The 16,088-nt window shown below is 43.2% G+C and overlaps 1 protein-coding gene across 1 annotated transcript; it reads left to right on the plus strand.

The window, feature by feature from the left end:
* Nucleotides 1-364: 364 nt before the first annotated feature.
* On the plus strand, nt 365-15,840 carry prf1.3 (perforin 1.3). Its single transcript, XM_080300658.1, has 9 exons — nt 365-432; nt 531-619; nt 8,114-8,352; nt 8,444-8,485; nt 10,256-10,348; nt 11,429-11,565; nt 11,705-12,203; nt 12,894-13,264; nt 13,545-15,840. The coding sequence occupies exons 1-9, from the start codon at nt 365-367 to the stop codon at nt 13,789-13,791; spliced, it is 1,785 nt and encodes a 594-aa protein (XP_080156784.1). The 3' UTR covers nt 13,792-15,840.
* The last annotated feature ends 248 nt before the right edge of the window (nt 15,841-16,088 follow it).

Raw genomic sequence — 16,088 nt, forward strand, 5'->3', positions numbered from 1 at the left:
ATATTTGTGTGTTGGAGGGCTGGGAGGAGGTGGAGTGACTCACTTCACCGCTCACATCTGAGGCTCGGTTTGACTCAGACAACTGACAGATTTTTACACTTAACACGGATTTGAAACAGAACAGACTCAGGATCAGATGCTTTCATGACGACCTGATGCAGATGGGTGTATTTAACTGTCATTGGCTGCTGGGAGATGTGATCTGTGTCTGCAGGTCTGGGTGAGGCCAGCTCCCACAGGCGGGCCCTGCTCTGGTGTCAGGGACCTGCAGGGATGCTGCTTTTGCGCCTTTATTTCGGGATTACGTCACTTACAACATAAGTCCCCCCCCCATCCCCTTCCCCACCTCTCTCTGATTGAGCGCATGCCGCAGAGAAGCGACACGCCCCCTAAAGTCTCGTGCGCCTCTTCTAGAGTTACTACGGCAATCACGTAAAATCGTTGCTTGAGAAGAGGGCGGGGCCTTCCCGTCGATCATCTGCGGCTTTGTTGTCGTGAGAGGCCGAGCTGCACCTGTCCCCCTCCCGCAGCTCTCCGTCCTACCGACCCGGCCTCCAGGAGCTCCAGGCCGCCGCGGGGCTCCCCTCCGCCGGCTGCAGAGGCAGGGGCGGCTCGGTTGGTGAGACGGAGAGCCGCGGGAAGTGGTTTCATCATTTCCTCCTTATTTGTGTTGTTTACCGCGTCACTTACATAAAGGAGGAAAAGGCCGCGTTAATGTCGGAGCTTCAGTTTAATCTGAGCAGGAAGAAGCACTTTCACTTCCGGCCTCAGATCCACGAAAATGCTCTTAAACACGTCGCGAGCCCCATCGTAGCAGAGCCACAGTATGGAAGCTCATTCGTGACGAGATTTTTCGAGCATAAGAAAAAGTATATTTTTTAATTAATTCTTAAGTTATTGTTAAAAAATGCTGCTTCAGTCTAACTGACGGGGAAGTCAAAATTAGTTGTTTTTTTAATTAAACTTTTAAAATTAGAATTATGGAAGAAACAAAGTGAAAGGTCAAATTTTTAAACAGTTTCTTTAAATTGTTTTTGATAATAGTTAATTCAAAATCTTAACATAAATAATAATTCAAACAACTTAATTTATGTTAAATTTGTTTTGGAATACAAACATCAGCACCATAAACAGACGTTAACTTAAAACTAGCCTCACGAATTCAAAGCAGGGCTTAAAGTCAGAATTAATTAACCGAAATTCAAATTTTTTTAATTCAAAATGTTTAGAGACGTTTTTATTCCACTGATTGGGTTTTAAGTCTGAATTAACAGTTAGTCTATGAAACTATAAACATCACTTTAACACAGAAACATGGAGGTTGTTTCTGAGCTGCTGGTTTCTTCTTCACTCTGAGACCACAGAAACCTCCTCAGATCGCTGGTGGAGGATGGCGCTCACCAATAATTCATAAGTCCTTCTCAAAGCAAACCCATCTGCTGCTTTCTCCTGTGATGGGAACAAAAAATCAATTTCCTCTTTGTCAGCATAATGCCAGCTGTGACAGATGTGCTTCATCTGATACGCTTGTGTTTGTGCAGGAGGCAAGCACGCCAGCTCCGCCTGCAGACACAACAGAGGGAGAATTAACCCTCTGACCGGCAGACTTTAGCTTCATTAAAGCCACAAGCGTCAGACTTCAGGAGGCGGAGCTTCGTCAGATTTATTCCTAACAAACTGAGAATGGAAGTTAGAATTGAAGAACGCGCCCACCAACACTTCACGGTCCATGTAATCCCACTTTTTCCTGCCTTTGAGTTTAGTTACTTCCTGAAGTATCTGCAGCCTAATGAGAGTGGGTTTAATGAGGGAAGGACAGAAGGAGGAAAAGAAGGATGGAAGGAAGAAAGAGAGAAACAAGGATAAGAAAATGGAATGACGGAAATCAAGGATTAAGGGAAAGAAGTTAGAAAACAGGAAAAGAAGGAAGAATTAGGGAGGAAAGAAAGGAGTAAAAGTAGAAAGGAAGTGAGGAAAAGGGGAAGGAAAGAGACGGAACGAATGAAAGAAAGAAGAAAGAAAGGAGAAGGAAAGGACAGATGTAGGGACGGAAGGAGAGAAGAAACGTTAGCAAAGAAGAAAAAAAGGACAGAAAGCAGAATTAAAGAAGGAAGGAATCAAGAAAGGAGAAAAAGAAAGGAAGGGCAGGAAGAAGGAAGGATGGAAGGACAGATGAAAAGCATGAGAGAAAGAAGGAAGCAAAAGGACGGTAAATAGAATCATGACATAAGTAGGAAACTTTGGGACTATTGACACATTTCTTTCCCTTTTTTACTGAATAAGGAGCTTCAGTGCTTCTTTCATTACCTCCTTAGGGTAGGTAACACTGGAGCATCCTTTATGAAAAGAGAGGACATAATGACATCCCATAATTCATAGTGTAGCTGATGGTGAGCGAGGTCAGAGTGAACGAGTGGCCTTGTCTCAGAGGACTCGGTGGGACGGGGTCGGCTCGTGGAGACTCCTTCCTCCAGCTTTATCTGCCCGGCCGCGTTCACATATGAACTCTTGCCTTTAATTGTCTCCATTAGCAGCCGGAAACCCGGAGGAGCCAGGCTGTTTGGGCCTCTTTTCTCTCCGGATCATTTCTGACTCTGAGATGAGCGTTCCCGGGCCGGTGTCCAAGGCACACGCAGTAAAATCCCTGTAACTACAGGAGCCGAGCGCACATAGGCCTCGTAAAATGGAGCGGGCCCCTCGCTCCACATCAGCCATGAACTCTGAGAGAAAGACGAAACTTTGACTCATGGCCGCGAGGAAGCGTGGAGAAACCAGCCGCCGGGTGACGGATGTTCAGAGACGGGAAAAAATGAAGTGCAGGAGCCAAACAAGTTTAGAGGTTAGCCTTTGTTACCATTGGCTCGGTGCTCGGCCATTTTTAATGGCTGTAACTCCGTTACTGTTTACACCAGGGAGGAAACTCAAATTGTTCCCAAAACATGAGAATTGTTTTGTAATTTTACAACCAGTCGACTGGATGATTCTGTTGAAGGGTTAAAATGATGAGGAAGAGCTGACATCTGGTCCGACTAATTAATACTTACTTTAAATATTAAAATAAGTTACAGTGTTATGATGGTTTTAGGAGTAAAAGGAATAATAAAACCTTTTCTTCCAAGTCTATTCAAACATCTTTAAACATTTTAAAACATAAAAAACACATCTGGTTAATGAACTGTGAGGCTGTGTTTGCTCCTCTCAGACTGTCAAATAGTGCTGTAGTATAAGGAGAGGAAACTCAGTTGAGCTCTGGGACCAAAGCTCACGCACTCAGTTTCATTTCTGGCTTTTAAATTTCTGGCTTTGCCAGACACATGAACTGTGGAAGTGAAACAAAAGATAAAAGAGGAACGATCAGTGCAGAGAAGGCCACAGGAAGGGATGGAAACCCCACTCTGTGTGTGCGCGCTCGTCAGGCTGTCTTTGTGAGGACTGGTTTCATTTTTAGTCCTTACAGGGACGATGAGTCATTTGAAGTCATTTACGGAGCTGCTGTCCTCACAGAGATGGAAGAACACACACACACACACACACACACACACACACACACACACACACACACACACACACACACACACACACACACACACACACACACACACACTGCCCTTCAGCCTCCTCCAAGGTGAAAGTCTGCTGCAATGTGACAACAGACCAGCAGGGGGCAGAAGAGACAGCAGAGAGACATCAGGAGGAGGAAGTCTTCAAAGGACCTAAAACTGTAATCTTTGGAGTATTTTTACTTTTTCTGAATTCAGAATTTTACACGTTTCTCCGTCTGTTTTTTACATTTTTTAAATTTCTTTCTTCCTTTCATGTTTCTTCTCATCTTTAAAGCTTTATCGTAGGAGGACGGGAGGATGTTTAGCAGCTGTGATTTAACTCAAACATGGTGAAGTTTTAAAAAATAAAACTTTAATATTCTTGTAAAAAATCCCACTTTTCATTTGCTCTTTTATTTAAAAGTGTCTCTTTGGCTTTTTCCATGTTGCCCACCATGTATTTGTTTTTGTTTTTTAAAGGTGTTTTCATATTTTTGATGCAGTGTTAAATTGTAATTTTTGTAATGTTTTTACATTTTTGTTTCTGAAGTTGTTTGAAGTCCTGTTGGATGTTTCATAAATATTATTAATTTAATTAGTTTTTAAATTAATCTTTACATTTAAAAAAACAAATAAATAATTTAATTAATTAACATCTCCAGATTGTTCCTGTTAAAAGGGAGTTCTTCCTCCCCACTGTCACTGAGTGCTGCTCGGGTGGAATCGTCTGATTGGTGGGTTTCTCTCTGCCATTGACACTGAGGTGACTGTTGTTGTGAATTGGTGTAGAAACTGTCATCACTTCTTCAGGAAGTTGTTTTTGTGGTTTCACAGTCGTGACAACAGTTTGACTACAACTGCAACTTTTCTGCTGAGTCTGTGCATACATACACACACACACACGTACACACACACACACACACACACACACACACACACACACACACACACGTACACACACACGTACACACACGTACACACACACACACACACACATGTACACACGTACACACACACACATGTACACACACACACACACACACACATGTACACACACGTACACACACACATGTACACACACACACACACGTACACACACACACATGTACACACACACACACACACACACATGTACACACACGTACACACACACACATGTACACACACACACACACGTACACACACGTACACACACACACACGTACACACACGTACACACACGTACACACACACACACACACATGTACACACGTACACACACACACACACACACGTACACACACGTACACACACACACACACACACACACACACACACGTACACACACACACACACACACACACATGTACACACGTACACACACACACATGTACACACACACACACACACACACACACACGTACACACACACACACACACACACACACACACACGTACACACACGTACACACACACACACACACACACACACACACGTACACACACACACACACACACACACACGTACACACACATGTACACACACACACACACACACACACACGTACACACACACACACACACACACACACACACACACACGTACACACACACACACACGTACACACACACGTACACACACACACACACACACACACACACACACGTACACACACACACACACACACACACACACACACACACGTACACACACACACACACGTACACACACACGTACACACACACACACACACACACGTACACACACACACACACACACACGTACACACACACACACACGTACACACACACGTACACACACACACACACACGTACACACACACACACACGTACACACACACGTACACACACACACACACACACACACACACATGTACACACACACACACACACACACACACACACACACACGTACACACACACACACACACACACACACACACACACACGTACACACACACACACACGTACACACACACGTACACACACACACACACACACACGTACACACACACACATGTACACACACACACACACACACGTACACACACACACACACACACACGTACACACACGTACACACACACACACACACATGTACACACGTACACACACACACACGTACACACACGTACACACACATGTACACACACACACACACACATGTACACACACACACACACACATGTACACACACACACACACACACACACATGTACACACGTACACACACACATGTACACACACACACACACGTACACACACACACATGTACACACACACACACACACACACACGTACACACACACACACACACACACGTACACACACGTACACACACACACACACACATGTACACACGTACACACACATGTACACACACGTACACACACACACACACATGTACACACGTACACACACACACATGTACACACACACACACGTACACAAACACACACACACACGTACACACACGTACACACACACACACACACACACACACATGTACACACACGTACACACATACACACACACACACACACACACACACACGTACACACACGTACACACACACACACACACACACGTACACACACGTACACACACACACACATGTACACACGTACACACACGTACACACACACACACACACGTACACACACACACACACACGTACACACACACACATGTACACACGTACACACACACACACACACACACACACACACACACACACACACACACACACAGCCTCCTGGTCTCCTTCACTCCTATAAGGCTGCCGTGTGTGAAGAGCTCTTACTAACAAGCTGTGTTGTTCAGTCTGTTTCTAATTGTGTTGCCATGAACTTTAACCTTTAACCTTTGACTGAGGCCTGTGGAGTCTGAGATGGAGCTGACCTTTGGGCTTTAACACACCTGACCTGCAAACTGCAGAGGTACTCACTCTAATGATGATTAGTTATGAGAAAAACAGAAAGGTCAAAGGTCGCAATGTTTCAGTCATTTAATTGAATTATTAATCATCCAGTAAGAAGGGAATTAATAAAGTGAGTATAAATGTTATGATTATTGCAGGTTGAGACTCCACAGCTGATGACTTGAACAAATCTCAAAGTATTTTCTAACTAATAACTGTAGAAGCGTCACGTTCAGGAGGTTAGTGAGGCAGAAATCTTTCAGCGATGATCAAAGGCAAAGGACGGATATGGTTCAGACGCATGTTTCACTAAAAACTTTACACCTTGTAGGCTTAACAGAAATATTAGATTCCCAAAAGAATGGAAAAGGCAGAAGTTTACAAAGGAGGGGACGATGGTTAGACTGTGTCCCAAAGTCAAAGGTTCTTTGGGTGGTTCTGGCAGTGTGATCGGTCGTCCACCACCAAACACTTCAGCCCAGAAAAGCTGAAACTGCAAACGGATATTTTGTCGAACACGTCAAACACTGAAGAAGTGCGACGCTTTCTTCACTGTGTGGAGGTGTGATCACGCAGCCACGTCTGGGTTTAAACGCTGCTCCTCGCACAGCAGACTTCACTGATCGCCATCATCAGCAGGTCAGCCGCCTTTCTCATTTCTTATGTTTTTAACGCTAATGTAACTTTAAATATCTAAAAAACACAGAATTAGTTTTACTTGTTTTCTTTTAAAAAATCTGCATCGTATATGTCAAAGTTATAAAATGTCAAATTGGCTTTTATGTGACAGAAAACACAGGATATAGACAGAAATACAAAAATGAATTCAAATAAAATGTTTAAATGTTGTTTAAAACTTTACATTTAAAACAAATAGAAACATTATTTTTTTAATATTTTCTCATGAAAAATGTAAATTCTGAAATATAAAATGATTTCATTCACATATATATACGATCTATTTATATATAGATCGACACAGATGTCAGAGATCAATGAAATTGCTGATTTTGTATCTGAATCGTGTTTTACGTGATGTCATATCCTGCTCTCATAGAATAAATGATTATATATGTGTGTCATCTGCACACGTAGCTGATCACACACGCAGAAACGATGGTGTGAGAAAGTCTCGATTTCCTATTTTTCGTATGTTTTTCACACTTTTATGTTTCACATCTTCAAACTCATCGTAATATTGAACAATGATAACAAAGTAAACACAAAATGCAGTTTTAAAAGACGATTTCATTCATTAAGGGAACAAACATATCAAACCTACCTGCCCTGTGTGCAAACTGCCCCCCAACCCCGATGGCTGTTCCCCCCGCGGCAGCAGCGGCTGCAGTCAGTTATTCCTTCAGTGAGTTTTTCACGTCACTGTGGGGGATTTTTAGCCCACTCTTGGAGGGTTTTCCAACACGAAGCATCTCAGTCTTCTAGGCCAAACCCTTCATGTGGGCTGGCATTCTCTTTTTTTATTGTGGAATGACGACCTCTGACCTTAAGTGTTCCGGGTTCCTGTTGACTTGGAATTATTCTGCAGCATGAATTATGATCGACCCGTCCAGCCCGGGTTGTCTTTGTCTAATGTTGAAATGTGCTTGCTGATCTGAAACATGTAAGCGATTGACTTTCTTCTTCCTCCCAGCTGCGATGCTGTCCTCCTTCCTCCTCCTCGTCTTCCTCCCTCTCTGTCTGGGGTGTCAGACCAGCTCGTTCACCGAGTGTCAGAAGGTCCCCTTCGTGCCGGGTCACAATCTGGTCGGCGAGGGTTTCGATGTGGTGAAGCTGCAGACCAGCGGGGCCCTTGTGGTCAACGTGAAGGACTACATGGTGGGGGGTGCTCAGGGGAACTGCACCGTGTGCCACAACCGCCTCCTCAACCAGGTGCCTCCCCTCCCAAAGCTCTTTCAGCAGTTTCAGTCGTGCCGCTGCTGTTTCTGCTCACTCACAGAGAAATGCTGTCCTCCTCCCACAGATCCAGAAGCTGCCCGTTTCAGTGCTCGACTGGCGCATCAAGGTCAGCACATTCACACGTTTTATTTATGCAGACAGCTTATGTGAACTATTAAAACTGACTTCTTGAAAGAAAAAATAATATTCACATCTATTTGATGTCATTCTCGCACTGTCAACATGCGCTTGCATGACTGACTTCATTCTTTAAACTTTGTTTTAAATATTTCAAAATAATTCGCACAATAATTCCAACAGGGTTAAAAAAGTAATTAAAATGTACGACATGTGCTAACACAAAAATATGACACAACACAGAGTCTGATGACACTTCCTTTTTGTTGTTGTAATCTTACAGATTTCATTCTTAATTATTTTCTAAATCGATAGATGTTTAAATGAAAGCAATAAAACCAAACAAAGTTTAGGTTAATGTCTCTAAATATTCTTATTTCCTCAGCTTTCACATTTCTGCTCTTATTGCATTTGGTGTCAACTTCTGCAGAAATTCGGGTTCTTCATCTTAAGCACTGACGGCAGCAAAGGTCTTTCTGTCCAGCCAGCAGCACTCCGGAGCTCCTTACCAAAGTAATGCAATAATCGTTTGCCACATCATAACCACGTTCAGGATCCATATGCAGGAACTGCTTCTCAAAGTACAAACAGTCACCTCTGCTGGCTTTGGCCTCCATACGCAAATGCCCCAGAAGATTCTCATCAGACATCGGAACGCCGTTCAAATCGTAACGTTTTGAAAATGCCTTCAGATGCTTCCTCCTCGGCTTGTGGCTGCACTAAACGTTGTCAGGGAGCTGATGTGAAGCACATGTAAAACATCACTATTGTCTCGACTTTGGTTCAGCGTCTGCTGATGTCCTTGGGATGTGCTCAGAGTAAGATCTGATTCTTCCCTGTGCCTTACCAAGTTCCTTGGAGGTGGTTCATATTCCGTGGCCACGGAGTTTCACAAAGTGCAGGTTGCTGAGTGTTTCTTTTCTTTCTCCAGCTGTTTCTGCTTTGCCTGCTGGAGTTCTTACTGGACACACAGTGCTAAAATCATCACCAGCCTCAGTTTGACCTTTACAGGTGATGACACAACTGACACCATCTTCATCGCCACCCCGTGTCATCAACCATTTCAGTACATCACTGATGAAGTCATTCTTTATAATCTTTCAACATCCTCACCATGGAGTACATGAAAGGTCCTGACCCTGTTAAGCATCCTTCCTGCCCCACTGAATCCTAAATCCATGGCCACCTTGTTCAGTTCCTTCGGCGTCTCCGTGGGAGCTAATCAACAATTGCCAACCAGCAGCTTCTGTTGCCCCGCAGACCAACACAAATCCCAATGCTAATGAGGACACGTGTACAAGCTTTCTTTTAGTTTTTACATATGAGCTCAAAGCTGAAAGCACAAAGCAAAGATGAACATCAGCCCAAAGAGACTTCAAAGAGGTTGCCATGGTGATTTTACAGTGAACACTTAAACAGGTAGAAACAGAAGCTGCAGGCTGATCATCACTGCCTTTGTTACCTGTTGACCTTCAGGCTCTGGCTGCTGTGCTCGGGTCTGCATGCATTTATTCTTATGTTCACTGTGTTTTCTTTGCTAGCTTTGTGTTAGCATGTGTCTGTACAGATGTGTTAGCAGTGTAATCCAGTTGTTTCTGTCCTGCAAGCTGTTTCCACTTTACAGTCACTTGTCTCTCTAACTTGAAGAAGTTATAACATAACAGAAGTTCTAGCCAACCCCCCTTTCTCCTCTTTGAAGAGTAAACATGGTGTTTATGTCGATGTGAACAGCATCACCCAGCGTGCTCTCTGTCCTCAGGTGCAGTGCGAGCACAGCCTCAGCAGCAAGCTCTTTGAGTCCAGCCAGTCAGTGATGAAGGAGAGGAGTTCATCGCTGGGAGTCAGCTGGAAGGTTGAAGAGTTTCTGACTTCAGCAAATAACACACACAAACTGCATATAAAAGATGGACAGAAGCCCATTAAGCTTGCATTCTATTAATGTCCAGCAGGGGGCGACCTGAGCCTGGGGGAAAACCCCCACAGGTAACAGGGTGGACAGGACATAACACTGATAACACACCTATGAATATTTACCCCACCCTAAAGTAATTTGATTTACATTAATCAGATGAAATGCTGCTTCAACTTCATGTCCCAGTCATCCTAATTCACACTGTTTAAGAAAATTATAATCCTGTAAACGTTTAAGTTTCCAAATTCAAAATAATATATAATCCCAAAACTTTTTAATAACACTCTCTCATATTTTCAGCAGTCCTTAATTATTTTTTAATTTTAAGTGTTTTATGGACACTTGTATTAACGTTTGGCATATATTTAACTTTTAAATGAAATAAAGATTATTATGATAATTACTGATTTCCTAGTTTTACATTGGTTGTATCGGTTGACAGGGAAACCATACAGTTGACTGACTGAATTAGGCGATTAATAATAATAAAGAGAGAGCTGCAACACTTTTTTTATTAGTATTATATTTTTATGTTATAATAAAACACTCGTGTCAGCATCAATCTCTTAACAAAATGCTCAGTTTAATTTTTTCAACAGCTTTCAAATTAATCACAAACTGAGCACTTTAATTTTAATCTATTCTATGGTGGGGGGGGGGGGTAATGGTGTAAGACAAGCTTTAGGAAATAGATATTGGTCCATTTTTGAACAAAATACACTCACTTTGTCCTGGAATACAAACTCCGAGTCTACCGCTCACGTGATCTCTGAGCTCAGTAAATTCTAAAGGTCTCAGTCCAGCACTGCGGTCATGGTTAACAGAAATATTGGACTATGATTTTGAAATAAAACATGGAATCAACACGTAAATCAGATCAAAGGGACCACATCAAACTCTTCGCTTTGCTCTTCCCTGGAAGTTAAACACGATCCTTGCTTATGCTAAATTCTCTTGTTGATGTTGATTGCAACACTCTCTGAGTACCATGTCTCATGTTTCTGGTATACCTCTTCTCAGGTGGGCCTCGGCATTAAGGGAATTGCTGGTGTCGCCATCGGAGGATCTCACTCCATGTCATCAACGTTTGCAGAGTCTCGCAGCCGGAGTGATAAGTTTAGCTTCACTAGCCACGAATTCAAATGCAAATACTACACGTGAGTTTGATTCTCTCGTCCTGACGTCACCTATCCAGGTGACTGCTTGTGTCGGTCCTGAAAAGGTGTCCCTCCTCTGTGCTCCTGTGTGGCTGTATTCTTGCATGCCTCAGTCAACCCTTACCTTCTTTACCGTCAGCTTCCGTCTTCACTCCCGTCCCCCACTGAGCAAAGAGTTTGAGGTCTCCCTGAAGAACCTTCCCTCCACCTATGATCACAAAAACACCTCCGCCTTCCGTCAGTTTATCTCCATCTACGGGACCCACTTTATCCGCAGAGTTCAACTCGGGGGTCGGGTTCACTCCATGACCGCAATCCGGACCTGCCAAACCTCCATGTCTGGACTGTCAATCCAGGCTGTCAGCACCTGTCTGTCTGCCGAAGCCAGCGCAACCATTAAGGGCATCCCTGTTCACGCCTCCAGTGAGTTCTGCCGCCGGAAGAGCAAGAGCCTTAAAACCGCTTCAACCTTCAGTACGGCCTTCTCCGACAGGAAGACCCAGGTGCTGGGCGGAGATGGGGGTATAACGGACATCCTGTTCAATCCCAGAGGGTCTGAGGGGTATAAGAAATGGCTTGCGTCTCTGAAGAGTGTCCCAGGAGTGGTTTCCTACCAGATCAGCCCTCTGCACTTATTGGTGAGGAACAAATGAAGGGTAAACTGAGCTGATAAAGTTATTATTTCCCTTTAAATGTCTTCAGATGGTTTTGGTTAGGGTTTGGGTAACCATGGCAGTTTGAGTCATAAAAGTCACGGTTAAAAGAAATCTGACTGCTGACTGTGAATTAAAAATGAAAGTTTGTTTGGGTGACCCATCTCTCCACCCTAACCTCCTCCTTATGCCATGTTCACAACTACTTCAGCAACTGGAGGGTGCTGCTGCTCTAAAATATATCTATGCATCATGTGAAGAAAAGCCCAACCAACTCTTGAGTTTTTCTTATTAAAGTGGCGTTTTTTTAATGCTTACGTTTTTCATGTGCGATTTATACAAATATGGTTATAGTTTTAATAACAGATTTTAATAGCTAGTTAAATCCCCAAGCATTATATTCTGCTCACATTTTAAAGGCCAAAGCAATGTTTACACAAACTGTCACAATATTCAGGTCACATTTGTTCTGTCTGCATACAGACACGTGTACAGTTTAAAGATATCAAGTAGAAACTTAAGAGCATCGTTGTTTTTTTTTAACCAAATATAACTTGCATCAGTTTAGCTGCCTTTTAGCATCAGTCTGAGCCTCATTCAGTCTTTTGGTTTTACTCTTAATCTGTTACTTTCAGCCTCAACCAGATTATTTAAAAGCTCTATTCTCTTTGTTAGATAAGAGACAATCCCATCCTAAAGGCCAGCCTGCGAGACGCCATCAGTGACTACATTCTCACAAGCGCCAAGCCGCTCCACTGCCCCGTCGACTGCAAGATTGGCCACCGGAAGCAGAACTGCGCGTGCCAGTGTCAAGGTCATCGAATGGTTGACTCCCATTGCTGTCCTGCCGCGGCAGGTGTAGCTCAGATGAACGTGACGGTGGTCCGAGCTGAGGCACTGTGGGGCGACTATTTCAGCAAGACAGACGGATATGTTAAAGTTTTCTACAACAACCAAGGAGGCACGACGCCAGTGATCTGGAACAACAACTTCCCCCAGTGGAACTACCTCTTTACTTTTGGAAGCATCAACCTCAAAGAACGAAAGTGAGCAACACTAATTATTACTAATCAATTTCAGTTTCTGCAAGATCTGAGACTTACAGCCACTCTTTGGGCTGTAAACCAAAACCTGCAGTTTCTCTAGCATTCACTTGAGGTTCCAGCAGTGAGTCAGTCCTCATAGATGTGCATGTTAAAATGTCCAAATCAAAAAGAGCGTGAGGTATTCAAGAACCAAAATAAAAGATTTCCTAAACAGTAGCTTAGAGAAGCACAAGTAGAATCAGGTGATCTCTGATGTAGTGCTTCTGTGTTTCCTCCACAGACCCGTTGTTTTCGAGGTTTGGGATCGGGACAGCATCTGGGACGATGACCTGCTGGGGAAAGTGTCTGTCATCCCCACGATGGGTCGAAACATCAACAAGAAGTTCAAGCTGAAGCACGGCTCAGTGCTGGTCCGCCTGTCTGTCGTGTGCGGTCCCAGCCTGGAGGGGTCGCTGTGCGAGCGCTACATCCCCTCGCCTACCTACCAGGACGTGATGGGATATGCAAAGAACCACCAGGGTTACTGAAACTGGAGGAAAAAGCAGTGCATGGATTACAAAATAATTTAAGAAAATCCAAGCAAGCATGAAATGTTGATGTTATCTCAATACCGGTCGCCAACACCAACCCACAGATGGGACAAAACCTTTGATTTGTTCATTGTAATGTAGAAATAAAATGCATGTTTCTGTCTCTTTAAACCCAATACAATTTGATTGATGAGTAATTTGGCCACAAAAAGCCATCTCAGGCAGACCAGTATCACCAGAGGAAAAGACTGAAACCAGTTATGGTGATGTATGAGTAAAATGTCTCATTTGTATGGTGAATTTAACATATCTGGACTGTCACAGGAATCATCCTCTGTCCCCGATATCATTGATATGAAACCTGTTATATGACCTAAGCAGTGTGTAGTCTGTCAGATCAGTGGGGGGACAAACATCCCCAAAGGTTGGAATTTTGCTCAATTCTCTCAATCAAGAAGGTTTAAATTAAAAAACAACAACTTAACACAGATTTCCTGTTGTTAGAAAGTCCAAGAAGGACATTCAGCAGACATTAAATAAAGATATCAGATCAGAATCCGAAGGCAGAGAAGGATGTCCAGAAGGCACTCGAGAAAAACCTATAGCAACATTCCTGAAGGACATCAAGCTATGTTCAAGGTGGACATTCAACTAAGATGTCCAGGACGTAACATCTTCAACATCTGCCCAGTTTTCCTTTTGGAACCAACATCAGACACAGAGAAAAGATCAGCTGATGGTTACTGAACTTCAAAACGTTTGCTGTTTGGGAATCTTCAGCTATTCCTCTGCGTAGCATCCAGATGTTAAACTTCTCAAAAGTCTCCAAAGCAGAATGAGCTCACATCATGGAAACTCACCAGCAGGTTGTTGTAAAATGACCCGAACACCAACAAAACTTCAAATCCAAATGAGCTTCATCGATACAACCCAGCAAACACATCGATGAACAGCTGCCCAGCTTCTCTTGCTGTCCAGTCAGGGTTGAAAAAGGTTCCAAAATGAAAAATGTGCTGATGACAAAGAAGGAATTTCACCATCTGCTGGACATCAAATAACCTTTGACCTGTGACAGTCCAGACATGGTCAGTTTACCATGGCAACAAGTAGGATAGAATTTAGATGTAAGGTAAGCTTAATGGCCTCAAAGTGTGGTTCAAATATAAAAACAGGTTCTGATCACAATCATTCATCTGTGCTTCGGTTCTCGCAGTGATACAGAGACCAGTTTTTACTGGGACGATACCATCGCTGTTCCTACCATGTTTGCTGGGAAGCTTCCCACGGTTGGAGCTTCAGGCTGATATTTGGTGGATTTCCTTTGGTTGTAATTGGTTTTATGAATCAGCTGCATAAGTAAAACCTTCTAAATGTGCAGAAAGTTTTTTATCCTCTGAATGACTGACAGAAGTACAGGATGGAGTATTTTACAGAGTGTTAACTCCACTTTAAAGCTCACAGAGCTCAAACAGTGATGACAGATGTAATGAAATGGTGAATATTTCAGCCGCTGTCAGCAGTCCTGACTGTTAAACAGTCCGAACACACACTGCTGACAGTGTGACACACAGGCTGCGGTAAACTGTCGCTTACTCACTGCTGAAGACTCCTCAGCAGAACAGGAACAAACACAAATCCAACATGTTTGCAATGACAGTGTAGTACGTCACCAATAAATGACAATAACTGATCAGCTGAAATTACACCAACCTGTCATGTTATGAATTTAGAAGTCTGTTTGTCGGTTATGCTTGAGATTAGAGACCTGCAGGAACAAAACCTATACCCACTGGCCAATCAGATGTCTGGAAAGTAGCGTCCCCCTTCCTGGAAGATCCCTCAGACTTCCCAGTGCTGACGGAAGCTTTCAGTCCGTCTTTATCTGATAAGCATCAGAACTACAGATTAGGAGAAACTTTATTTCTGCTTTTTTCTGTTGGCTGCCATTTTTAACTATTTTAGTCTTCTGTAAGTCCTGATATTTGACCTTGAGCAGGACATTTATTTGTTTTTGCTGAGCTCGTATTAAATTTCCAAGCAGATTAATCCTGTTTGAATTCTGGTTTCTGACTCATCATTTCCAGTGTTGCTGAAGGAAATTTCTGCATTTCATTGTGAAACTGTGTTACGTATTAATTTAAAACCATGAAAGGCGACTTGCTTTATGTAGTCTTAGTCAAATATCAGTGAAGGGAAGTCAGGCAGGTGAGGTGACTCTGCCAGGTGAGTCGCTTATTTACAGAGCTGAAACTCAGACCAGAGAAAACTGCAAAATGAAACAGAAACTGAGAATA

This window comes from Astatotilapia calliptera, chromosome 4, assembly GCF_964374335.1.
Source record: "Astatotilapia calliptera chromosome 4, fAstCal68.1, whole genome shotgun sequence".
NCBI classification, from domain to species: Eukaryota; Metazoa; Chordata; class Actinopteri; order Cichliformes; family Cichlidae; genus Astatotilapia; species Astatotilapia calliptera.